Source organism: Brachyhypopomus gauderio, chromosome 8 (assembly GCF_052324685.1).
Source record: "Brachyhypopomus gauderio isolate BG-103 chromosome 8, BGAUD_0.2, whole genome shotgun sequence".
In the NCBI taxonomy this organism is placed as follows: Eukaryota; Metazoa; Chordata; class Actinopteri; order Gymnotiformes; family Hypopomidae; genus Brachyhypopomus; species Brachyhypopomus gauderio.
In genome coordinates, this window is record NC_135218.1 from 5,765,122 (window position 1) to 5,792,307 (window position 27,186).

Below are 27,186 nucleotides of genomic sequence, written 5' to 3' on the forward strand. Positions count from 1 at the left end.
TGATCTTATAAAATGGAATACACATTGACCTGTAGGCTACTAATTTGCGAATATTTTAAAAAGAATTTTGACTTTCAGTAGATACCCCGAACGGAGAAACAGCACACTGAATCATATTCAAATCTCATAAGAACAGCCACTTAACGTTACGTAACTTAAATTGTACCGCGAATTAACAATGTGACACTCAAATGTCTGCAAATTAATCACATGGGTTGCCTATTGGAGGTCTTTTGAGGAAATATATTTTTTAAAACAAAGGGATTTTTACATTTTAACATAACGAAAGTAATGATTTAGAGTTGAATGAGTTCTAGTCACGTCAACACATTTTAACAAGTGTTTCTCAGTGCCATTCCCGAGGGAAACCTACACAAAACTACATTTTACAGTTTTCATGGAGTGCTCCTTAAACTCATATTTAGAAGTGCAGCTGATTACATTCGTTCAGTGGCCTATACAGAATTAAAAAATACATATGAAAAGTTTCCTCACTTGTTTTCTTACTTTTCGGTAATATACAAATAAGTGTTGTGAATACATTCCATGAAGTGTTTCATAAGCACTGCGTGAGAAGAAAGGATGGATGAATGGTGCTGATGCTGTGGGCTAAGGCTGAGTCCTGCTTGTTCCTTCATATGACTGAACCGTCCCTGCTGCTTCTGTTAACCTGAGCGTTAACAATCCCGCAGCCTTGAGTCTCTCTAAAGCCTCTTTTCATGGCGAAGCAAACATTTTTCAATTAGCCTAACTCCCATCACCGGCAGACACATTCAAGCCCGGAGAAGGGCTGGATTCAATGGCAGCCTCGTCACCCTGTGGCCTTTGAGAGTTTCTTCATACTCCCCGATAATAGCGCAGTAGAGGTGTGGAGGATGTAGAGGAACGTTCATCCCGATCCACTCTTCCTTCACACACCGGCTCAAGGCTGAAAGACGAACCGAATTCAGATATTAAAGACTGGGGCTGAAAAAACGGCCACCCAGTCGTGACACTTGGGCCAGTTCATTGATATGAGTCAGGAGGAATGGGGAGATGTTTGACCAAGGCTGCTTCTCATAACCATCTGGTACACTGATAAACCTAGAGCAGATAATTTGGTTTATTCAGTCAGTGTTTGATGTTACAGTATGCAACAACGCAAATGTAAGCTATAGGGCGATTTTAAAGATTTTTTTTTTCCTGGACCAATTGCCACATTTCTTTTAATGTGTGCATCAGAAGATCAAAGCTAATACTAGACAGCACACGCCCTTCATCCATGAAGATGCATCAGTTATTCTAGAAAATGAAACAAACATTTGTAAATAATACATGACCACCCTTCTCCACGGTTCATAATATGAGTAAACGATACAAGTATATGAATCCATATGTATGCAAGTTATTTGAGTCACACATTGCAAAAGCAAAATGTACTACACACAGGCCTAACAGCTCCCTGATAAATATTACGTCCACCACAGCACAGCACATCAAACTGCGATTCCTCCTCAGTCATTTACATCCCCCTAATGCTTTAATCTCCACACGTCCATCACAGGCTAAATGGCGGGTGCATTTTCACTGAGGACTGTGGGACTGTGTGCACACAGAGGGAGAGAGCAGCATCCTTTTATTACAAGAAATAACGGACTAACCCGAATAGGAAGAACGTATGGAGTAATATCATACGTAGAGTAAATCATCTGTTTATATAACTCCACTACATATCTGAGCAATAACACGTAAGTGCACTCTGAGGAAATATGCATACTTTCAACAATTTTAGTTAAGGGCTTCTTAAGCGCCTTGAAATATTAATATTTCATTAAAGCTGCAAGAGAACATATATTCTTTATTTATAACGATATAACAGATGCGTCACACATAGCAAACAATGGCAGTATAATCTTAAATGATAGATTATTACATTTAATAATACACTCTGTCTCATTTAAAATGACAGTAACAGTATCGTGATTTTGGGGGGGCCCTGTGCTGTAGTGAGACCACAGACCTTATAGGTCACGTCTGTTTGCTGCTCACAGCAGTGGCCCTAGGTGAGGTGTCCGTGATTTATAATTAAGAGTGCAGTGTGTTCCCAGCTCTGTAGACGTTGTTATGATGCAGAGACCGAAAACAAGGCGAATATCTCTGTTTCTGCAGTGCTTTTGGGGAGACCTGGCCCCAAGACCTGCGGTGTGTCCGTAGCCTGTGCAACAACGACTGCATGGAAAGTTCGGGCTGCAGCATAAAATACTCCTGTTTTCCTCTTTCAGCCTTTGTTATTAGGGATGCAAATGAAACACAAATAAATTAAAAGCTAAAAATGAAACCTGTTAGACAGCCATAGTATATAGCTGGAGGACAAAGTTGCTGATGCCGCATATGTTGAATATTCCACATTTTGACTTGCAGTGACAGCACGTGACAAACAGCCTTGACATGAGGGAGTAGTTAAACCTGCGAACTGTGCAGTCTCGTGACTAAAGCTCTGTAAACAGTACACACACAATGCACGGTGCACACTCCAGGCACTGTGACGATGTGTCTGAATTAAGAAAACAAAGAGTCTGATTTTGTAGTCCATGTTCACATAGGCTTCACTAACAGAGTTGCACTTGTTCATTTAAGACTTATCATTAAGGCTTTACTGACCTCTTCTGGTGTTTGATAAGGATTACAGCTACAGGTGTAGACAGGAAAACAAACGATTCAGCTTATTTGGGCTCATCAAAGACTCAGATTAGAATTGACTGCTATAATACATTTGTTGTGTTTTTAATATATTGTCCCATAAATCTAATATGATTCAATTTTCTTACATTCTGAATAGGCCGTGTTGTAAAAGCAAGCACACAGACCAGGATGTTGCAAAAAATAAAATAAAATTTTACTCTGTATTTTTGTTAGGATAAGTAGAAGCATGCACTTAACTTTTGGTCCTTTTACAGTTTGGAGATGCAAACACATAAACCTTTAAAAGTTTTGTAATGATTAGCTCCAACAGTGTAGACTACCAATACACAGCTGTGTGCCAAGACACCATATGCTGTATTTTATCTTCTGTCCACATCTACTTCAAGTCAAGCCTTTCATGAATAATATCTGGTACACTTGCGCAGGGGACACAAACATTTTCCATTTATTGATTCTCTGCTCACCCCCCTCCAAACCCAAAATTTGAGAAAAAATATTGAGTTTACACATGCTCATTCAGCTGCATTGCTATTTGTAACCATATGGAAACTATGTGAGAAGACAGATAGCAAAACAGTCAAAGTCACTGTTCTCTTAAAATTTTTTTTATTCTTTACACTTCACTACATCTTCTTATTTCATCATTAATTTAAACGTTCCCTTGAATTGATCAGATAATTAAAGGGCAGTACCATAAACTTGGTATTTACAGAATAGTAGTATTAACATATTCCAAAAGAACTTCATTATCTGTACAGTAAATAAAATGTCATTTCCAGCTGTTTCATGTAAACCTTTTTTTCTAAAATGCTAAATTCAATAAACATGAACCAGTCATTTTTTACCTTTTTTGTATGTGTGGTAAGAAAAAAAACATGACAATCATTTTGTTTCAGCAGAAACACAAAAATTGCATCAAGAAATTAAAAAACAACAACAAATAACTGCTTTTCAGTGCAAAACAAGACAGCATGTATTGTTGCAAGAAAACAAAAATGCAAATGTCTAGTCCAGAATGACTAGAGGGAAACCTGAGGGCAGACAGTACCGTATTCATGCTTGACAGGCAGTCACGAGGCCAACACCCTGATCCAGCAACATGAGATTCTTCACAGGCACCTTAGACATCACCAGTGCTTCAGTTACCTTCAAAATGGGTGTGTGGCACTGTCCATGGGGACTGAGTGTTGCTGCGTTCCACAAGGTCCTTTACACAGGTACACAGGTACACAGGTGCCTCACACCTCATTCTTGCTGGGCCGAGACTGGAGGTCTATGGTGGCGTCCAGTCTGTCCAGGGTCTCTGTGCTTTGGCCCTCGAGGAGCAGGGGGGTGGCGGAGGCGATGGCCCGGTAAGGCCGGGTTCGGTCCACGTTGACGTAGGTGACCTGCAGGTTGACGTAGTGCTCACCCTCCAGGGATGAGTGGATGTTCTGCAGGTCCTGGACTAACTCGGAGAAGGGGGGCCTGAACTCAGGCTCTGGGTGCCAACACTGCAACATGATACACCACCTGTGGCAGCCACAGAAAGAAGACATCACATAAGGGTGCAGAGGGGGTGATGTAAACCTTACAAGAAACACGTTTTTGGAACACAGGTGAACATGACCTCTGTGAAATCTGCACTACCTGAGTGTACCCAAGATATTTGAAGTTGAGATAATTTTTTTTAAATTTTGTGCTGTCATTTATTTATATTAGTGGTGGGACTTTAACGCGCTAATTTCGATTAATTAATTACAGGGCAAGATAACGAACGAAATATATGGACGCACAATAAGATGAGCATGATGGAGATGACTGAAGAGGCTACGCTGGTGGATGGGAAATTTAAATATAAGAAACTTCCAGATGGAAGTACAAACACAAATAGTGTTATTTACACTTTATGTAGGAAGGAGTTCGCTTATCACAGGAGCACTTCCACCCTTCGTTACCACCTCAACGCAAAACATGTTGGGGCTAACGCGCAGGTCAGTAATGATCACTTAGCTGATAAATGTATTCCTAGTACGAGCAAACAGTGTCTCCAGTAAAGTGTTTCCAGAAAGACAATGTCGAAGAAAATCCTGCAGCTGTATGATGAGGAAAGGGAAGTAAAACAGGTTATTGTGAAAAGCGCCACAAATGTGGCTCAGACTGGGGATCACTGGACCTCTGTTTGCTAACAATAACCTGTTTTACTTCCCTTTCCTCATCATACAGCAGCTGGATTTTCTTCGACATTGTCTTTCTGGACGGCAGTTCGTAACTTGCATCAGCTGACGCAATTTGTAGCGCTTCTTGTAAGCCTTTATCTTCGACCACAGAGAGCGGTCTACAGTCCACAGCAATCCATCTCGCCAGTGAATTGGTGTGACAGCTCATATTATAGATGATGAATGGAAGATCCTGTCATTTGCTTTGAGCATGCAGAAGACCACTTCTAGGCACTATGGAGATACCTGTGGCAGAGGCCTGGTAAATTAAAGAAAACGTATACCATCTAAAATGGTATTAAAAAACATCTTCTGATTTACTTCGGTTCTTCTTATACTTCCAATGTCCTGAGCAAAACACCCAAAAGTAAACAAAATTTTTGTCAGAATTTCCAGTGTTCTGAAAACTGTTTGCTCTGTTTTCTGCACTCATCTATTGGTCTGTGTAGTAGACTGGTGGAAAAATAAACAAGATGTTGAAATTTAGGATTATGTTCATTGATTCATTCATCATTCAAACTTAAATTAATATTTCTCATGTTAAATATTGAAATGCAATTAATTTCGATTAATTAATTACGAAGCTTATAATTAATTAGATAATTGTTTTAAATTTTTTAATCGAGTCCCACCCCTAATTATTATATTTCTATTATTCATTAATGTGATATTATTATTATTTTAGAAATATCAACATATCTTTAAACCTTGGAGCATTAAATACCTCCAAATAACCAATCATATATTATTTTTGAGCTACCACATAGACTGGCAAAAACATTTTAAAAATTGGCACATGACTTGCTTACATTGCCTGAACAGCTAACCAGAAAACAACCCAAATAATGCACCAGCCAGATGCCTCGTCTGATTAGCAACCAGAACTATTGGAGTTAGAACACAAAATGCTCCCTTACAGGCTGTCTAGGCAGTACTGAGGCTGTGGCAGCCGCCGTCCCTGCAGAAGATACGGAGACATGTCGTAGGGGTCCACGTCAGGGTATGGACTCGCTCCTCTGGTCAACATCTCCCACATTAAGACACCAAATGACCACTGGAAAGCAAATCGGACAAAAGGCATCGAACGTCAAATATCTGAGACCTGGGCTGTCATAAATCATCAAATGATGGCATATCTGTGATTTCCTGGGAATTACACATAACAGAAACACAGCCCTCAGATGGTTCCTGGACTTACTTACCACATCGGATTTGGTAGTGAATTTCTGTGTCTGTAAACTCTCTATGGCCATCCATTTGATTGGTAGTTTCGCTCTTTTATGGTCTTGAATGCTGTAGTACTCTTTATCGAAGACGTCTCGAGCCATGCCGAAATCAGCCACCTTCACCGTGAACGTCTCGTCCATCCTGTCACAGCGATTTGGTGAAGGTTTGTACGTACAGTCGTGTAATACAGTTACGCAGTAGCCAATGAACAGTCCTTTTTGCACAACACCAACTACAAAGGTCTCTCACATGCAGTTTCGTGCCGCTAGGTCCCTGTGTACAAACTTCTTCTGTGCCAAATACTCCATCCCCATAGCAACCTGAAGCCCAAAGCCAATCAGGTTCTTCACAGTGGGGTTCTAATTGCACAGGAGAATAAACACATTAGCCGTTACAGAATAGCAATGCTAACATGTGCTGTAATTATCATTGTAATCCAGGAGGAACACACCTAACAAGCTTGTATTTATATTTACTAAACCTACATAAATCTCATTTAAACATGTGGAGTTATTAAAAACTGCAACTGTATTGAAGCTTGTGATAAACAACTTTCCCCACCCTTTCTTTAGAGCGGATGAAGTGACGAAGGTCTCCGTGCTTCATGTACGGCAGGACCACCAGGGGGAGCCCTTCGGCTGGCAGAAGAATGCCCAGCAGTGACAGCACATGAGGGTGGTGGAAGGACTTCATCAAGATGCCCTCCCTCAGGAACAGCTCCACTTCCTCCACATCCGTGATCCCTGAAAATACAGAGCACAGATTTGAGGTAACGATGCTAAAAATGACTGAAAAACACCCCGGGGGGGGGGGGGGGGGGGGGGGGGGGGCAGACTAGCATGAAGATTAAAGACTTTGTCAAACTTTGTACATATTGGTACTGTGTGAGATAAAGTGAACGGAACAAATTCACTCACTGTTCAAGGACTTCACTGCACAGTGAATCTCATGGTTGTGGCTGTCCGTGAGGTTGCCGTGATACACTGTCCCAAAATGACCTGCAGAGATTTGAGGAAGAGGTCTGAGAAAAGGGAGTTTAAGGAAGGGAAGAGGAGCGAGTGTCAGACAGACAGGGAATGGCTGTTTGCCCAAAGATGAGGAGATGCGTCCAGAGAAATGAATATATATTCATTTGTTGTCAGAGAGATAAATGAAGACCTTAAATAAGCCACAAATAAATACTGAGTCAGTCAGTCAGTCAGTCAGTCAGACAGCTTTCCAAGAAGGAAATTCACAGATTACAGCAGCGTAGAGTGAAACTAAGACATATTCAGTAAATCTTTCATTTCTCTTAAGTAGATGAAATGAGCAGGTGTGTTTTTCGTGGGCCACGGCGCACCCTTGCCGATGATCTGGTCGTGCTGGACGTTGAGCTTATCAGGAGGGATCAGCACGTCTTTGACCTCCTCTAGCAGCTCCTGCTGCAGCTCGCATGCGGAGAACCCTGGTGGAGACACCAGCGGAAGGACGGAGGAGTCCAAAGGGCTGGCATACGCAAGACCCGAGAAGGCCATGCCCGAGGTGTATGACGTAGCACGTGACACATCTGCTGGAGGAAACACAGCCGGTCACCCGTGGCTCTCGTCCAGACGTTATTCATGTCTCTTCAGTGAATGTGAAACTTGATGTTAGCATGTATTATGCTTTAATATATAAAGAAGTTGTATTTATTTGTTATCATTACGTATGCTGAGATAATTAAGATCTCGCTCATAACATAAGGATGTGTTTTACATCATGTTAATGTACAATTTGAATTCTAATACTCAATAATTACTGAAGAATATTAGGGCAACCAGGTTACTTGTTTGTTTCGAGCAACAAATATCTAGTCTTACAGAATCAAAGCAATATCAAGTATCCTCCATTTGAAATCATGTATTAGGGTTATGATTTAATGGGGAGGTTATATGATAGGTTCCAGTGTGAGTTACCTCGCCTGTAATCTCCCACAGGTGATCTCTCTGGGTCTACACCATTCCGAGAAGAATACCGTGCTAAACGCTCCTCTGCTAGTACAGCTATAAACACAACATCCCAGTTGGACCACCAAAATTTGTTTCACAGACTCACACAAAAACAAGATTATAATAATGATGTGGCAGTGGTGTGGTATTCCATAAAAAGACTTCACCTTTCTTACGATTTCGCAGATGAGTCATGACTGCGTACGCTAACCCGGCCCCCACTGCCAGAGCAGCCAGGATACCGAGCACAACGCCGACCATGGAGCCGTTTCTGGAGTACTTCACCTGGCCAACCTCGTACAGCTCTCTATTCACCGCCACCTGGAATGGAGCGCACACCAAAATGAAACGCCGCTTGGCTTTTCTGGCGTACTTGTTCGGCTCGACCTCCTTGAAACGAAACTAACTGAGTTGCGGTATGCGAGTCTAAGGAGTCCTGGAGTTGGCGAGCTCACCCGGACCGTCGCTCCCCCTGCTGGGATGCTGACGTTCTTGGGTATTCTGCAGAAGATCTCGTTGTCCAGAACTTCAGCCTTGCAGTCCACGTCGTCTATTGTCATGACGATCTCCATGCAGTGACTCACCGCACTCAGCTTCTTGTGCTAACAGCGACAATCACAAATGCGTTGAGTCCAATCATACAGGACGTGGGTTGACAGAACCAGGACAATAGGCTTTTTAAAAATGATTACACCGATAAATACAGCACAGCGGCCATGTTCCTAGGACCACTGTGTGAGTGGATGAGAATCTGTGAACGGGACAGGGTTTAACGTAAGATACACACGTGGAGTGAGACTTTGTCTTGCCCGTGGTTGAGTCGCAGCACGTTGTCGTCGAAGGGGATGGGGGCGCCGTTGGGGTGGCAGCTGAAAGGCTGTGAAATGAGACCTTTGGCTCCATCCATGTCCACCGAAAGGACACCGTCCGAGTCCTCACACGCTGGGCTCACGCACTCCATCTGCGTGGGGCTCACCGGGCCCCCACACAACTGAGAGATTGATCAGACGAACCGTGAGTGCATTTAGACTACTGTGGACCACTGTGCATACAATGGGATGTTCTGTAAAATGGTCCACGTGCCAAAACGCTTACACTCTGCACCGGATCAGAATTCCTGGGTTTGTAGGAGATGGTGGTCCGCGATGCGGTATCCAGATTCTGGCCTGTGATAATGATCTTGGACCCTCTTCATAAAGATAAAAATATATACAATTAAGTAAATAAAAAAGACCCTGCTTGCTAGGATGAAAGTCTACTTACAATTGTGTTGCTGCAGTCTCATTATTTCTTTATTAGTTGTAAATACATGATAACAGTGATCATACCATGATCAAATTAACCTAAAGTAGTGAAGACCTTGACAGGCACACCTACTTAATATACATTTTAAATGTTTAGTGCGATATTTTGCAAATGCACAAGTGTGCATAATACTGTATAAACATCTAAGGTATATCTGAGGTATAAAGTAAGTGGATCTCATAAATGTACCCCATCAGTTTTGGTCTGGCTAGTGTAAGTACACCCATGTTCATTATTAATATTAAAGGTCTGGTTATGCGTTGGTGTTCTGCTTCAATGTTGTTTTGACTCACTTGTTAAAACTGCAGGCGGGCTTCACCTCAGTCACCGTCGGGTTTTCCCTGTACCTGAACCGTGTGGCTGCCAACACCGTTGCCTTGTCAACCAGTAGTGTCACGTTAACTTCTGCCATCTGCCCCACTCCCTTGGACACAAACTCCACGAAGGACGAGGTGCCGTTGGAAGACACTCTGTGGAAAGTGCCACAGTGAGTCCAGTTCATGATCGAATAGCACAAATAATGTAACGTGAAAAATGACAAACGTTGGGTTGTTGATAAGAACCTTTCAATCGGGCAGACCTGATCCCCCAGGCGGACAGCCCTAGATAATCCAGCGTCCAAGTGTCTCCCTGATAACGTGATCAAGGAGCCCCCAACAACAGGCCCGTAGTCCGGCCTGATGTCCGTTATTACTGGTGTCTGAAATTGGGGTTTTATACATTTTTAGAAAATGTTAAACCAGCCGATACCCCCTTTCATTAAACTGGTGGGACTGGTACACTCTTACAGTCTCACGTGAAAGGCAAAATCACCTCAGTATAGTATCTGTATCTGTATAGCGTGTGTTAAGGTAGTTGCTTGTCCTAGATCTTTGGAAAAGTAGAGGAGGTCGTGCTCATTACCACAAAGCTGAATCCCTGCATGTGAGCGTGTCCAGAGATGGAGTAACCTCGCTCCACCCCTGCCTCCTCCACCACCACGCTGATGTTCACGCCTCGCTCCTGATTGGACGACTGAGGCGGAATCCTGCATACCAGCCTGACAGGAGCGACACACTGTGAATTGTGGGTGCGCACATTTGTGTGTGAGCATATGTGTGTGTGTTTATTTGTACCTGCATGTAGACATGTGTACACATATGTGTGTGTTTGTGGGTGTGTGTGTGTGTGTGTGTGTATGTGCTGGGTGTGTGTTACTCACTGGGTGCTGTTACTTTTCTCTGGTATAATGGAGCAGCTGGTCTCTCCCAGTCTAACTTGGTGAGTGGTTGCAGTGATGGCAGGTTTTGTGGGAGACTGGATATCCCAGCCACAAAGAGTTAGCAGTGTCTCACCATCAGGGGGCGCCGTCTCTGGGAAAAACTGTCAAAGTAAAAACTCATTAAACCCACAATAGAAAACTGAATGACCAGTAATGGCCAGCATTGTAGTGCTGACACAGAAAGTTTCGTTTTGTCTTTACTTTTTTTCCTCGTTGTTTATTAACAATCACAAACAAAATTGTACATGTACTATTATTATCCTTGTTATTTACTAAACCATCCATGTCACTCAGCACTGAAGTGAGCTAAGAGTGACATACCATGACATAAATGAGCAGTGATGCAACATTTTAGCTTTTACAGTAACATTATATTAGTCAGTGCTGGTATCATTTCCTCTAATGTGAGAGATCTGCATAGAGAGTTAGTGTGATTTTTTTACCGCTCTTTTCATGCTTACACTAACATGACTAAATCAAGAGTCTAGTTGTTTTGACAAACCTCCCACTTGTTTTTCTCAACCCAAACAAGTGCACTTCCTTACCAGTGAGCATGTTTTGATCCTGGTATATCCAACAATGGAGGGTCCCACGTTACCTGGGTAATGGAAGGAGGGCAAGTGCTATTGGTCCACTGGCCCCGGCACTCAGCCAATCGGGTGCAGGCGTCACCGCACCACCCACAGCCCATGAAACGTGTGGACCGCAAGCATTCTGAACAGGTCAGCAGATGGGCACATCCTGGACCTTTAGGTGAAACACTCACCATCTGTGCACAGAGAGGTAGTGACAGAATGTCAGCCAAGAGGCCATGCAAACACACACACACACACACACACACACACACACACACACACACACACACACACACACACACACATAGAGGCACAGGTTGAGAAGTGCTTCATAATAGTTTAATGGTGACTGATGTTGGCTTGGTGGTTAGCATGTTTGCCTCTCAGCACAAGGGTCTTGGGTCTGAGTTCCTCTCTTGCTGGGGTTTCCATGTTCTCCAAGTGTCTGTCAGGGTTGTTGTCTCAGGATTCCCAAAAACATGGAAGTTAAGTTGACTGGAACTGGAAACCAGTGTTTCTTTTCTGTTTGGAAAACTTTTTCTGTTTGGAAAAGTCTGGCCAGAAATGGTCTTCATGATAGAATTGTGGGCAAAAAGCCACACCTTCGACATGGAAACAAGGCCACGCAATTCAACTATGCATGAACACACAGGAACTGAGGCGTATAAGAACGGTAGCAGGAGGGGTGAGTCAAAATGTGAAATATTTGGCTTAAGCAGAAGGCAGTTTGATTGCCCAAAGGCTGGAGAGCAGTACAATAATGAATGTCTACAGACAACAGTGAAAAATGGTGGAAGTTCCTTACAAATAGAGTCAGGGATCTGGTTAGGATTCATGGTGTCCTCAGTGCTGAGAAATACAGAAAGACACAGCCAATCAGCCAATGTCATTTAGAGCTATCTTCAGCGTAAAGAAGAAGGTTCTAGAAGTAAAGTGATGACATGGCCCCCCAAAGCTCTGATCTCAACACGATCAAATCCTTCTGTCTCCTCATTTAGTCCCAGACATACAGACTTGAACAAGCCTACATCCACAGGAATCTACACCCAAAGAGTATGCAGTGCTGCTGTGCGCACGTGCGTGTGTGAGCGTGTGTGAGACTTGACTGGAAAAGCTGATTTATGTCTGTAAAGCGCACATGGGTTTGAGTAAAGTACTGTATAAATGTACCTAATAATAATAATGAGCAAAAAAATGACTGAAAGGAAAATTTGAAGCAGAATAAAACAGAGAGACAGATATTTCCAGAAGGTTGTGGTGGGTGCAGGGTTGGGTGGATTAATGATTCGTCTTGAGCATTCACAGAGAACAAATCATATAGTCAGGTAAAATGTACATTCTTTGAAGGTACAAAGCATGAGCTAATTTATTATTTTGCCAAGAAACATTGGCAAAATAGAGATAGAGATACATGAAAGATAGATAGATAGATAGATAGAGAGAGAGAGAGAGAGAGAGAGAGAGAGAGAGTAACGAAATGGCACCTTGTTTCCAACCACAAAGAGTAAAGACTCCTCAGACTGTACAGCAGCGATACGCGACACCTTCTCCTCCTTTTCCACCAGAGAATAGTTGGCAAAAACGACGGGGTTTGACCTTGACAGAACGACCTATGACAGAAAGAACATCTAGGTCACAGAACCGTACCACACCAGATCCAGTACAGGACAGGCCCATCTAGGGCACGATGGTGGCGTGATCACCTGAAGCAGCCTCCCGCGGTCAGTGCCGATGTGAGCCAAGGTGTCGCTCCCTGAAGTGGTGACCAGAATGGAGGTGAGGAGCTCATTCATCTGACCACTGAAGAAGTCCGTCCTAGAATGGGGCATTGCCACCATAGTGGGCATTTCTTCACACTGCTGTTCACGCTACAAAACGCACAAAAGACTATAGTTTGATTACTTTGCCAATCAATTAATCAATCAATCAATCAAATTGAGATGCAAATGAGATGCTAGCTTCTGTGTTAACCATGTCATGACATCTGAGAGAAGCACTCATTTATTACACCCTGTGAATAAAAACACGGATTTACAATATATTTATATTACATTTAGAAGATTGTGTTCCCCAGGCCGACTTGCAAAAGTATATGCGGAATATACAGAACACATAGAACGACATGATGGAGATGGTCTTGCAGTATAGATGCTTGACACAGTCACTAAGAATAGCAAATTGTAAAATCAAACTGCCTCAGCCATTCTATGATATTTCCTGTCTGACACAGCTGACCAATGCTACAGTGTCGTCCAGATTGTTTGGTGGGAAGAAATTCCTACATGATATTAACTTCAAGGTCTTCTACAACAAGACTTGCCATGACTGCAAATTTAAAAAAATCCTCATAGGCTATTTGGTTATAAAGTGTCTGAACAATAATGGCTTGCAATTTTATGCTTTTGATATTGTTGTGATAGAAAATGTGAGAGTAAGAATGTAAGTAGAATGCAGAACTGTGTGTAGAACTGTAATCATAAGTGAAATATTCATAATCATAAGAGGAAAAATGATAATGCCACCGAGATTAGAAGTGTGACTCAATAACACATGTGAGACTTCAGACCAAGAGGACATAGCTAGCCATAGTCACCTGAACAGGAAGAGACCGCCATAAATCCTAAAGTCTGCAGACACCAGCTGGACGCTCAGACCACCCCCATGTTTATGGGTTTTTAGACAGCTTGGGTCTTGGACCTGTGACCTGATATCACCCTCACAGTAAGTGCATTGTGTTATTAAAAGGGCCTGATAATACTAATTATCATCTTAATTCTCAACACAGAATTAACCTGGGAGCCTAGGTTTAATTTTGTCATCCTTAGGACATTCCTTCTTTTATTTACTATAGATCCAACCAGTGAGGAAAAGATGTGAAGATACCTTTCCCGTAGCATAAACACGCAAAAAAGTGTTTACACGCGTTTTGTAAGAGGACAGTCAGTGAAGTGCTTTCTGTTAATCTTGTAAAAGCGCACAGCCCCTTTAAAAACTAAAATGAACACATGACTGTCCTTCAACATTTAATACATGGTCACAATTTTTAAAATATATTTTCATTCTTCCCTTCAGTTGAGAGACTTTAACAGTCAGCACCTGTTAGCATTACACACGTGCTTTGCACTGCGGTATCTTTTACCCATGTCTCATTTGTTATTTAATGAAATCACTGTTGGACATCAGGTCTTACCACCACAGGCATGCTGAATCTTGAAAAACAAACATTCCAAAATACCATTCAAGACAGCCCACTGGAAACCTGGTACCTGTGGTACACACCTCAGTCACCTTCATGTCAAAATACATTTAGTCACACTTGGCAAAATAGAGTAAGGCCACAACCCCCTTCTGCCTGTGCCTGAAATCTTGTTTTTGTCCAAAAATCACTGTAGCCATACTGTATGTATTTTCTTAATGTCTGTGTCCAGTTTTATTCGGAGTTGCCTTTTGACTTTGAGTGGAGTTGGAAAGTAGTTACCTATGAGTTAGTGCAGGAACTTTCACTTATCATGCAGACTATTTTGAAATAAACTCGGCTTGCTAGGTTTCAAAGTCTGATTGAAAAATGAAACATGAGTCTGTGGAGTGACGTTATCTGCACTTTGAAAGAAAATGACTGCTCAAATTTATAACCAACTTATTCAGGCTTTCCACATATGGCCTCACAGATGGTTACATAGGTGAAATGTAATGCCTGGCCCTCATAAAGTACTGTGTAATGCTATTCTGCCTCTCTTGAACAAACACCAAAAACTATATGAGTCACTTCCTGGCATCAGTTAGCGTTTTAACAAAAATACTTTCTTCATCCATTCCTGCAGTCACGCTTAAGCTACAAAGTTATGAACGCCTTCTCTAAACAGCACGTTACTAAAGGATCAAACAGTACATTCATTAGATTCCATCAAAACCGACCATTTGAAAACCTGTGTGTGTTGTTAGGTATAAAAGCAGATAACATTTCCTACAACATTTTATCAGTATGTTAACTGCAGTATTGGCTGATAACGCACAGCGTGGACTGTCTTACCTCATGTGGACAGCTGACGCAGGCCTGGAAATGGCAGAGTCCCCGGGAGAGTCTCCCCTCCCTGTGTTTACAGCAGGCGTCCACCCCCTGATCAATGACCACGTTCACATTCTCTATGGGGAACGCGCAAAGGGCGGACATTCGAGGAGGGTTTCCCCTGGCGAACACCACGTACAAGACCTCGTCCTCGTCCTTCATGCCCAGCTCGTAGGCCAGGTCCTTCTCCGCCGTGCTAAAATGGGCTGCTTGAGCCACGTTGTACACGGTGTTGTCTGTGATCCGCTTCCTCCTCTTGGGCCTGAAGTGGCACTCCAAAACTATCTCCCGATACATCCACGTCTCCGTGTCTTTTATTGGCAGGCGCCCCAGATGAGTCTGGAGCTGGGAGGTATTGTCTTCAGGGTTCTCCCTCTGGATGGACAGGAAGTATGTGTAGGTCCGTGTGGAAAAGGTGTAGATGTACTCGATGGGATAGGAATCCTGGAATGGGGAAAGGACTGTCAGGCCCTTGAAGTTGGTTTCAAATCCATCCTCTGTGGCAAGCAGACGCTGCACGGAGATGGAGCGCCTGCCGTAATCTCCTGCGATTGAGCTGTTAATGCTGGATGCCACGAAGAAGTAGGATGTTTGTCCTTCTTCTACAATGCTGACTTTGGTACCAAGAGGACTAGCAATGCAATCAGGGCAATGTGAAGGCGAGTTAGCTTCTTTATTGAAGAGGCAGCTGGATTTGATTGGGCTTCCATCTGTGAGTTCATGAAAGGTACAGATCCCATACTGATTACTTCCACATATGTACAGAAATGACAGAAATGGCGACGGGTCCAATAGAAGAACCTGATTGTCCGTATCCACCGGCCCGTTCGGATCGGTCTCGATATCACAATTGCAGGTCTGACATTTCGAGCTGCCAACAGGGCCAGTTCTCAGCTCCCAAATCTTCTCAAAGCTGCTGTCCAAGGCTTCAACCACATTCTGAGACGCTACGTACACCTGAGACAGGTCTTTGTTCACTTCTATGTTCTGTATGGATTTCAAAGTTTGGAAACGTAAGGATGAATAGGGAACAGTAAAATCCACACTTTTGCGTGGGGTTACAGGACAGGTTTCCTGGGCCAAGATCACATGAATCTGGAGCCAGAAACATGTCAGCAGTGCCTGGACTGTAAATGGCATCTCCATGTCTGCTGTGTAACATTAACATACAGCTGAAGGAAATGAAGAATCACACTTCTTTAGAACATGGTGATCATCAGTAGGACCTAAAAATAAAACCAGAGACAAGATGAGCTGTGTGTGTGATCAAGTGTGACACACTATTTCAACAACAATTTATTATGTTGAAGTACTATATACTAGAAGTGTGTGTGTGTGTGTGTGTGTGTGTGTGTATATATATATATATATATATATATATATATATATATATATATATATATATATATATATATATATATATATATATATATATATATATATATATATATGTGTGTGTGTGTGTGTGTGTGTGTGTGTGTGTGTGAAGTAGAAGTATATATGCTAGTTTTCATAATATGAACGCTCTTTTCCAGTAACAAAACCTGGGAAATATCCTAATGATTTATTTATTAACTTTCTCAGTCAGTCTATTTACTTATTTATATAACGTCGAAAAATGTGATGACTTTTAATGTCACACTTTCAATCTGTCCCCCACCCTTAAAATGAGGTGGAAATATAGAATTTGATATGCATGATAAGTGAACTGCACAAAGATTTCCAAAAGTACTCTGGAACTCAGTGAGTATATATATATATATATATATATATATATATATATATATATATTCATTCGTTTGAACCAAATAGCATTTGGAACAAATACAAATGTGTCGTATCGATTTTCCCCCACTAATGGATTTTGGCACTTAAGAGAATATGCTTCCTTTAATTACTGCCTCAATCATAACATCATTAATAAAACAACATATCATAAACGCCTTTTGTTCCACTGTGCAATACTACACTTGCAGTCCTGAAATTAACACCCTTTCAATAACCAGTTTGCACCGGATATTTGTCAATTATTATGGATTAGGCGGCCTACCTGCAAGGTAAACTCTAAGTAGTAACCTTAGGTAACTTTAAGTCATGACCTTCGTTATCAAGAAAATAAACGTTGGTTTGGAGTACTGTTTATTTACAATAAAGACTAACTGGAATATAATAAAGAAATCCGATGGAAAAAACAATATTCGACGATTGAAATGACTGAAAGTTACCTGAAACACCTTTGACTGGCGCCAACAGTACCTCAGAAATCCTGCGCACACTCCAACTTTGATTCAGTCACGCTTTCGCATATCAGATTTCATGACTTCGGCTTAAAAAGAAACATTACATTAGTTAAGAAAAATGGCTCAAAACCTAACCCTAACCCTAGAAATGAAATCAGTATCGAGACAGTAAACGTACCTCTTTTTCTTTGAACGTAGCTCTTTCGCCACAGATTACTCTCATTCTCGGTACACGCCTCGTCTGCTTCACAAGGAAGTAATGTTGCGTAATCTTACCTCCAGTATTCGTGACCGGCATGTACTGGTTTAAAACAAACCCTAATATTTTAAAAATATAATAGATATAGTTTATAGCCCGCTGACCACAGGACGTCGTAATGCTGCTGCAGTTTCACTGCAATAACGTGGGTCCCAAAAAATGACTGGAACGCGGTTTTTTTTATACATGTAGCTTATCTGTGAGAGTCTAAATACAGTGTGAGGAATTACAGCACGTAGCCTGCCACTTTCACAGTCCAAATAATACGTGTAGAAGTGAAGGGGATGAGTAATACTGGATGTACAATAGTCTTTTATCTTTGTCTTTTATCCTTAATAAGAGGAGAAAATCACAAATCCAAAAATAGAGTTATTTATTGGGTTAAACTATACCGTCGTTGTTTCCAGATTTGGACAAGATTTCTCAGCTTTATATGTCAAAACGGTGTGCAGAACATGTAATAAACATGCATAAACAATACCAAAATAATATTTTAGCATTCTTTCGCGAAATCCACTATGGTACAATAGGTTATATTATGTTAGTTCGTGAAAAAAGAAAAATCTTGCTTGGTTCAGTTGCAACTAAAACCAGACTAAAGCAGAAATGTGGTGGTAGTCTGCCAAACAGATGTAGCTATAATCCCAGGAATGAATGGAGTATGTGATACTCCCAACTATTGCTTATCCTGGACATCTATATGCTTATCCTGTAACCCAGCCAGAAGAGGGTGGGAACCTGGAATCAAATAGAAGACCATGAGGACACTCACAATAATAGAAGAGCTGAAACAGTTTATGTTGAAGTTTCCTGACTCTGAGAATGTCATTGCATTTAGAGAGTTGTGGATCGTGGTTCCCAGAAATGTTAATGATCACACTATTCATAGCTGCTCCCTTTATCTCTTGGGAAAGACTGGCAGGTAGTCACTCGCAGAAGTATATCTTTACTTGACCATGTTGAGCCAAGGAACATGTTCAGTGTTCACAACACAACACAAGCCATGTCACCCTTCTTCTTCAGTGCATTTCCTATTGTTGAAGATGAGACCCACCATGGGTGAGCTGCTCACATGTGAAGTGGTGCTGTAAGTGCAGACCGTAGCAACAATGAAGATAACTGGAAAAAGGCTGAACTGAAACAAACAGTGGTGTGTGATTGAGTCAACAAAATCTAAAAAGTTCTTTTAATATTTACTCTTATTATGTAATAATAATAATAATAATCTTTATTTGTATAGCACCTTTCATACAAACATGCAACTCAAAGTGCTTTACAGAATAAATAAAAAATAAACATTAAAAGGAAGCAAAGATAAGACAAAAAGAAAATATCAAAAGAAATTAAAGATAAAAAGGAAACAAACACAATAAAATAATGTAATAAAGTGACAAATTATAAAATCATAGACAAACTAAATATAATAAAGTAAATAAGATGGAACAGAGTTAGAGTTTCTTAATTAATGTATTATATTATACATGCATATATGTATTATTTGTTTTAAAAATAATATCACTCTGGAAGTTTGTACTGACATCACATGAATAGGTGTAGCAAGAACATTAAATGCTTCATGCATGGCTGGAGCAGTTTACCTTTTAGGTACAACCCTCAATACATCACAGAGCCATTCATCATCGTCCTGTATCAGCAATGATCTACCGAGTCTTCCCAGTTCATACCATTCTTCAAACATCTCCTCCTGCCCTTACACATGTCTGTCAGTCCTTAGATTGAGGCTATTGAGCTCTTACAGATGAAACCTGAAGCTTTTAAATGCATCATACCACCGGGTGTATTTATAATGTAAAAATATATATCAAAAACTGTTGCTGTGAAGCTGTATTTTACATGGTTTAATGCAGCACTGATAATGGTTATTTTGGTATAATTTTAAACTGATGAAAATAATTATTTTTAAAAAATGGTCAGTTGTTATATAATTCTGCTTACAGGTCATTCTGATATCAATTTAAAAGAAAGCGGAAGGCAGAATGGATTAGGGTAATGTAGTTTGAAATTCACAGAACAAAAGTCACAATATTGAAAAATGACTAATTATGAGGTGATGCAATCAGTGATTCCATAAAAGTGACTTGGGTTGTATTGCTTTTCAAATACAATGTACTATTACACTAACAATTTGGTTGAAGGCATTGATCAAAGTTACATAAACACAGTATGTAATCTACTGTATGTGTAACATCATACTACATCATCTATATCTCTAATGCTTGTCCTTTTAATGTGTCTAATGTGTTAATCACTGTGACTACAATGATCAGATTAGCGCTTTCTGCTGACCACAGCATATTCTACCTAAATCTCAGGTGACCTGCAAATCCCCCCCTCCCCCATCCACTGTCCTTGCTTCTAATTGGCCATCATCTCACAGGTGGTTAGTCACCTCTCCAAAATCCCAAATCCCCCTAAGACTCGAAAAAACTGGCCAACCCACCTTAGCTGCGTGGAAGCCAGTCGGGGCAAGAACCGCATAGCTGACGCCACCCGGTGGGCCTTGAAGCGTGCGAGCGTTCATCGAGTGGTCAAGTTACCCCCAGATCCAGAGCTGACATGGGGGCCGGGGCGAGCGCAGAAGAGAAGCACTCCAGGGAGTTGGAGAAGAAGCTGAAGGAGGATGCAGATAAGGATGCCAGGACGGTCAAACTGCTGCTACTGGGTAAAGATCCTAGAACCCACGAGTGTGCCTTCTTTAGCTCCACAGCTTTAGACAGCAAAAGAACAACTTCATAGTTAGAGGTAAACTCAAATGCAAATAACTTGGTTATGTTACAGGCCTGAAGACATTCATTCACATCTGTAAACATTATTTTATAGGTGTAACATGCAAAATATGTATTTTAAAGAAGAATGTAAATGTACATCTTAAATGGCATTCAAGACTAGCATTCCTCTCTTTGAATTCCTTATACAATATGTAGTACTACGAGAAACGTGTAGAAGTTACCACAGTGAATACTGCTGCACAAAATGTTAATTTGCTCAAACAAGCATGAGCCAACAGACACAAAAAAACAGCACTGTCATTTACAAGGTCACACTTACATACATTTTAATATTTTATATTTTATATATGTATTTAGATTTTTATAGCTGATATGTCAGGCTTGGTTAGTCTTAGATCTAGGTCAGGGATAAGAACTTGGCAGAATGTACAGTCTTCACACACATCATCTTTGTGGGGCTTAGGGCTGAAGTAATGGTTCTCCAAGCCTCTTATTCTGATCCTCCAAGACACACATCCACCATGTGAGAATGTTTCTGTAGTTCATTCTAGAGTCTGTAAGGAAAGGAAAACAGAAGAAGTGACACAGGAGAGATGAGCGTGGCGATGACATTCATGGAGTTGGAACAATGCCATTTTTTTGTGTCGGTTTTGCTGCTTGATGCTTGATGTTTGCTGATTGCGTTGTGGTGCAGATGTGGTTCATTAAACAGGGCTGCACACCAGCACACCCATATTAGCCCCACATTACACCAGCACACCCATATTAGCCCCATATTACACCAGCGTACCCATATTAGCCCCAAATTGCACCAGCGTACCCATATTAGCCCCATATTACACCAGCGTACCCATATTAGCCCCAAGTTACACCAGCGTACCCATATTAGCCCCATATTACACCAGCGTACCCATATTAGCCCCAAATTACACTAGCGCACCCATATTAGCCCCATATTACACCAGCGTACCCATATTAGCCCCAAATTACACTAGCGCACCCATATTAGCCCCATATTACACCAGCGTACCCATATTAGCCCCATATTACACTAGCACACCCATATTAGCCCCACATTACACCAGCACACCCATATTAGCCCCATATTACACCAGCACACCCATATTAGCCCCACATTACACTAGCACACCCATATTAGCCCCACATTACACCAGCACACCCATATTAGTCCCATATTACATCAGCACACCCATATTAGCCCCATATTACATCAGCGCACCCATATTAGCCCCACATTACACCAGCGCACCCATATTAGCCCCATTTTAAATCTCGATAGAGCTTTTGCTTTTCACCAGATCACTGAGACCAAGAACAGTTCATAAAATATAATGGCAGTATTAATGAGTCATTCAGACATGTTCTTGTTGGAACTTGAACCTTGAGCAGCATAGATGTGTAGTGCAAGTTTTGTCCTGTTTCATAAAAGGTCAGATGTGCCTTGTTTTGTACATTGAAATATTCCACACTTCAATTTCTATAGTTTAATCAGACAGCAGCCTAATATTAACAATGCCGACTTACAACGTTACTAAAATTAATCATATTTAGGTGAACTGTGTCAGACCCAGGTTAACTTGGTAGTCGTTTTACAATGGTGATTTCACTAAGATTTGCTGATCTTGAACTTCTTTCAATTAATGATTGAATAAACTTCATAATACAGTTCATAATACATCTCTGCAATGTCTTCATCAAATCAGTCAAGTGGGTTCAAATATATATAACATATGTTTTTCAATGTTGCCATCTAGTGGTCATCTTTTGTGTTACCTTTTAAAAATATTTTGACTAAATTGATCAAAAGAATCCAGTTTAATAAAGTATAATAAATATAATAATAAATTTATAAAATAAAGTATAAAAATATACTTTTTTAAGTATAATAAATCCCAGTTGCTTAATTACTTCATATTCTATGTTTTTCAGGGGCTGGTGAGTCAGGAAAAAGCACTATTGTCAAACAGATGAAGTAAGTTTTCAAAAAATCTGAAAAACTTAATTTTGTCATTTTTACCATGGAATTGTTTCATAATATTCATAAACCTATTTAAAGTCTTCATAGCTAATATAAGTTCATTGATTTCTACTAAAGAATTATCCACAAAGATGGCTACTCCCTAGAAGAGTGCCTGGAGTTCATTACCATTATCTACAGCAACACCTTGCAGTCAATTATGGCTATTGTGAAGGCCATGAACACTCTCAGCATCGGCTATGGAGACGCAGCACAACAGGTAATTACACTGGCATGGCTTAATAGGGCTCTTGACGTGTTCTGTTTGAAGTTTCCTCATTACGATTATGCTCAGTCAGTCACTTCAAGGTGGGGTATTTGTTTGGAGTAATCACCTTGGCATCAAAACAACAACCACCACCAAAAGCTTGTGAGTGTACGATTTGCGTTTTGCAGGACAATGCCAGGAAGCTGATGCACTTGGCCGACACCATCGAGGAGGGCACCATGCCAAAGGAGCTGTCTGACATCATCCTGCAGCTGTGGAAGGACACGGGTATTCAGGCTTGCTTTGACAGAGCTTCAGAATACCAGCTCAATGACTCCGCCGGATAGTATGTTCCAGTGACGGTGACAAAACGTAACCGATTCAATCTCAAATACAGCCTTGGATCATCAAGGTGCAGTTGGTCCTTACCCAGATCCATGGGCTTCTTGTTTAGTTATCTGAACGACTTGGAGAGGCTTGTCCGGCCCGGTTATGTCCCAACTGAGCAAGATGTGCTACGATCTCGAGTCAAGACGACTGGTATCATCGAAACCCAGTTCTCCTTCAAGGACCTCAACTTCAGGTCAAGCAACAAACCTCTAAGCAGACATACAGTATATGGGTCTGATTTATCAAGAAGAAAATTACATTATTTAGTACATTTTAAACATATCTCAAAGTACTTACTGTAGCTAGTACTTAAAGTACTAGAAAGTTACCATATATAATACTTTAAAGTAGGATTCCAAATAGGTAGCAGTGTTAATAGCTGGTAGAAGAAACTCAACACAGTCTCCTTTGCCAAAAGTCAACTGACCCCTACCAACTCTCTTACTTACAGACACTTAACACACACACACACACCAAAAACAGCACAGTCTGAGACAAGCATGTCTGACTCTCTGTGTCTAGGATGTTTGATGTGGGCGGTCAGCGCTCGGAGAGGAAGAAATGGATCCATTGCTTTGAAGGTGTCACCTGCATCATCTTCATTGCAGCCCTGAGTGCTTACGACATGGTGCTGGTGGAGGACGATGAAGTGGTGAGAGCTCTCAGCAGCACGCGTACACACACCCTCGTGCAGGACCCCTGAACGCACCTCCGCTCAGCCGTGCTCTCCGTCTCTCTCCTCCAGAACCGAATGCACGAGAGTCTCCACCTGTTCAACAGCATCTGCAACCACCGCTACTTCGCCACCACCTCCATCGTGCTCTTCCTGAACAAGAAGGACGTGTTCGTGGAGAAGATCAAGAAGGCTCATTTGAGCATGTGCTTCCCGGATTATGACGGTGAGTTTGGAAAAGCACAAACGAGCGCAGTGTCACATAAATCAATGTCGCACCAACAGAAAGGGTAAGCAAAGAGGAAATACCTGCCTGAAAACACAGCAATACTGTCAGAATGTCTTTAAATGCCTAGGGCACTGACGTGATGGGATCCTTGATGCTGGTCTTTGTTTACAGCCGTCTAACATCACCCTTTAACTTACATAAAAGGTCAAATCGGTTAGTACATAAAATGGAACCATTTTCTAAAAGTGCAATGCAATTACCTCCAAGGTCCGAACACCTATGAGGATGCTGGTAATTACATCAAGGTGCAGTTCCTGGATCTCAACATGCGTCGAGATGTCAAGGAAATCTACTCCCACATGACCTGTGCTACAGACACGGAGAACGTCAAGTTTGTGTTTGATGCCGTGACAGACATCATCATCAAGGAAAATCTCAAGGACTGTGGGCTCTTCTAAGCATACGCACTTGACAGAAGAGGTAAAAATGTTTGTTTTTACGCGTGCTACGTTATGCTAGACATTCTCTCCTTAGAGTAATCAGTATGAATTCCCCATTGGAAAAATGTTGTGCTTTTAAAACAAACACATAGAATTATCTATAGCCCAGATAAAAGAATTGAAGCCCAGACGAAATCAGTGTCCTGGAAAAAATAGAATATTCTCCTTTCCTTCTCTGTAATCAAAGTGAAATGTTTGTGAGATATTGGCCTGTTTGTGAGCTGTTGGCCTGAAAATCTATTCCTTTTTCTAGGATTGGAGCAACACATCAGTCAACATTACCACAGAGTCCTACCCCTCTCACAAATTCCTTCTTTCTCCCAGACAATAAAGTATTGTCAACGACACAATGACATACACATACAAACATGGCACATTCTAAAATCACGAGGGCACAGAGATCGTACTACAGTGCTGATGAAAGAGATAAGGAGCCCTGAAAGAGGAATGGAGCTCCACTGTTGCTTTTGGTAAATTCATTTCCTAAACCACCATAAGAAAAGAGTGTCCATTACTGTCAGACCAGTGGTGTGGTATAGTTGTAGCAGTATATCACCAGATGCTCACCAAGACTGGGGCTTTTGGACAAGTAGTTCTTTCAGCTAAAAATGGTTTGGACTATGTGGGTAGGCTTTGGCTATTGTAGTTTCAGGCTGTGGACCAACTCTGATATACAATGTAGCTGCTCAGAAAACAACCGACATTCTGAGCCACCTGCATCTGCACTTAAGCAGTAAAACAAGAGTACTCTATGCTGCAAATGAGAGCAGTATATTAGGTAATATGTCATAGCTGCTACAATAAGTATTCATACATCATTCATCATTTAACATGATTCATTTTCAATAAGTGTTCAATCAGTGTGCGGGCCAGTCACCAAGCTGTCACAAAGTGATGTTTTATATATTTCCAGAAATTGTTTCGCAAAGCTGTTCCAGATTATACCGTAGAGTGTGTAACATTAAGTCATAAACCAATTATTTTGACAAGGACTTGTAAATGTATTAATAAAGCTTATGTAGACACAAGCATATGTTCCTTCTATATTAAATGTGGAGTTCTGAAGTTCCAAGTATGTACAGTATATATATATATATATATATATATATATATATATATATATATATATATATACTGTATTGCCAAAAGTATTTGCTCACCTTCCTTGACTCACATATGAGTGTAACGTGGCTCGCGCCACGGAGCGAGGAGACGGACACAATTGCTGAGATGAGCGAGATTTAATACGGGGAATACCAAAAGCAGAGTCATATATACAGGCATGGGTCATAACAGGCAGGCAGTCCAGACATGAAATACGAACAGACATAATTGGTACTAAACACGACGGGGAAACACGGAACAGGCAGGAATACCTCTCCTGGGTCGCGGGGACAGGAACCGGCGTGGACGACCTCTCCTGGGTCGCGGGGACAGGAACCGGCACGGACTGCCTTCGGGCAGCGGGGACAGGAACCGGCACGGACTGCCTACGGGCAGCGGGGACAGGAACAGGCACGGACTGCCTACGGGCAGTGGGAACAGATTGCTGAGGCAAGGAGAAACCCTCGGGGGGCGTGTACGCCAAGCCGACGTCCTCGGGGGGCGGAGCCACCAAGCCGACGTCCTCGGGGGGCGGAGCCACCAAGCCGACGTCCTCGGGGGACGGAGCCACCAAGCCGACGTCCTCGGGGGGCGGAGCCGCCATACTGATGTCATCGGGGGGCGGGACCGCCATACTGACGTCATCGGGGGGCGGGACCGCCAAGCCGACGTGGCTTGTACTCCCCCCCAAAAAATACTTGGGGGTGTCGTGTGGAGTAGCCGGCGGGATCAGCGGCGGTAGGTCCTCCTCCTCGGGGTCCGGGTTGAGCCTGGAAGAACACACAGACACACACGCCCCTCGGTGGCTCTCTCTGCGATGGCTCCGCCTCCACTGAGGCGTCGGGAGCTCGCAGCAGCCATTGAGAGCCGACCGAGGGTTAAGCCAAAGCTCGTCTGTGCATTCCCTCCGTCTGCCCGCTGCTTGCACCACAGGTTGCTCACCCCTGTGGTGTTCATCAAGCAGGGCAGACTCACAGCGCTCAATAGGAGTCTCGCTGCGAAAGCCAGTAGTGAGAGACTGCGCTTTCTTCGGTCTGCGACGAGACTTCCTTGTTCCCACAGCGCCAGGGGTATTCCTGTCTCTGGCTTGTTCGCGCTGTAACACATGAGAGTTAAACTGCACGGAAGCAGCCAACAACTCGTTACAGCGACTAAACTCACCGGAGTCTCGCTTTCTCGCTGTGTCCTCGTTTGATCCGTGATTATGTAACGTGGCTCGCGCCACGAAGCGAGGAGACGGACACAATTGCTGAGATGAGCGAGATTTAATACGGGGAATACCAAAAGGAGAGTCGATAACACAGGCATGGGTCACAACGGGCAGGCAGTCCAGATATGAAATACGAACAGACATAATTGGTACTAAACACGACGGGGAAACACGGAACAGGCAGGAATACAGGCAGCGGAAACAATACTCACAACGAACAGGTCGGAACAAAGTACAAGGCACACAGTAGACAAAATCACGGATACTGGACTGGGGAAATACTAGGACTTTATACATAGAACTG

At 42.1% G+C, this 27,186-nt stretch overlaps 2 protein-coding genes and 1 long non-coding RNA gene across 7 annotated transcripts; 2 read left to right on the top strand and 1 right to left on the bottom strand.

Annotated features, from left to right (window-relative positions):
* Positions 1-3,905: 3,905 nt before the first annotated feature.
* mst1ra (macrophage stimulating 1 receptor a) lies at positions 3,906-20,379 on the bottom strand. 5 transcript variants are annotated; one of them, XM_077014014.1, is made up of 23 exons: positions 20,242-20,379; positions 17,700-17,762; positions 17,507-17,607; positions 15,246-16,507; positions 12,919-13,083; positions 12,700-12,825; positions 11,239-11,409; positions 10,581-10,741; positions 10,283-10,418; positions 9,943-10,079; positions 9,673-9,849; positions 9,170-9,263; positions 8,862-9,065; positions 8,530-8,676; positions 8,242-8,395; positions 8,042-8,128; positions 7,447-7,656; positions 7,025-7,105; positions 6,669-6,850; positions 6,357-6,466; positions 6,083-6,248; positions 5,798-5,934; positions 3,906-4,194 (listed from the first exon to the last, which is right to left on the bottom strand). In XM_077014014.1, the coding sequence occupies exons 4-23, from the start codon at positions 16,425-16,427 to the stop codon at positions 3,921-3,923; spliced, it is 4,101 nt and encodes a 1,366-aa protein (XP_076870129.1). In that variant the 5' UTR covers positions 16,428-16,507; positions 17,507-17,607; positions 17,700-17,762; positions 20,242-20,379; the 3' UTR covers positions 3,906-3,920. The 5 variants fall into 5 exon arrangements, with proteins under 5 accessions (XP_076870129.1, XP_076870130.1, XP_076870128.1 ...); XM_077014015.1 differs by lacking the exon at positions 20,242-20,379 and having other exon boundaries at positions 17,538-17,607; positions 17,700-18,947; XM_077014013.1 differs by lacking the exon at positions 20,242-20,379 and having other exon boundaries at positions 17,700-18,947.
* On the top strand, positions 9,751-10,725 carry LOC143521298 (uncharacterized). Its single transcript, XR_013132712.1, has 2 exons — positions 9,751-9,866; positions 10,248-10,725. It is a non-coding gene; the product is annotated as an uncharacterized LOC143521298 (long non-coding RNA).
* Positions 20,358-25,607, top strand: gnat1 (guanine nucleotide binding protein (G protein), alpha transducing activity polypeptide 1). The gene is made up of 9 exons (XM_077014018.1): positions 20,358-20,463; positions 22,481-22,523; positions 22,647-22,788; positions 22,965-23,122; positions 23,231-23,359; positions 23,689-23,818; positions 23,912-24,065; positions 24,336-24,548; positions 24,822-25,607. Exons 1-8 carry the CDS (start codon positions 20,358-20,360, stop codon positions 24,524-24,526), a joined length of 1,053 nt encoding a protein of 350 aa, XP_076870133.1. The 3' UTR covers positions 24,527-24,548; positions 24,822-25,607.
* The last annotated feature ends 1,579 nt before the right edge of the window (positions 25,608-27,186 follow it).

What these genes read in the sequence shown, in the direction of transcription:
- mst1ra (XM_077014014.1), bottom strand. Translation starts at nt 16,427, where the DNA reads ATGGAGATGCCATTTACAGTCCAGGCACTGCTGACATGTTTCTGGCTC. An exon ending in ATTCTGATCCGGTGCAGAGT is followed by an intron (nt 9,066 to 9,169) that starts GTAAGCGTTTTG and finishes TCAATCTCTCAG; the next exon opens with TTGTGTGGGGGCCCGGTGAG. An exon ending in CGACCAGATCATCGGCAAGG is followed by an intron (nt 7,106 to 7,446) that starts GTGCGCCGTGGC and finishes AAATCTCTGCAG; the next exon opens with GTCATTTTGGGACAGTGTAT.
- gnat1 (XM_077014018.1), top strand. Translation starts at nt 20,358, where the DNA reads ATGGGGGCCGGGGCGAGCGCAGAAGAGAAGCACTCCAGGGAGTTGGAG. An exon ending in GGTCAAACTGCTGCTACTGG is followed by an intron (nt 20,464 to 22,480) that starts GTAAAGATCCTA and finishes TATGTTTTTCAG; the next exon opens with GGGCTGGTGAGTCAGGAAAA. An exon ending in CTCAATGACTCCGCCGGATA is followed by an intron (nt 23,123 to 23,230) that starts GTATGTTCCAGT and finishes CTTCTTGTTTAG; the next exon opens with TTATCTGAACGACTTGGAGA.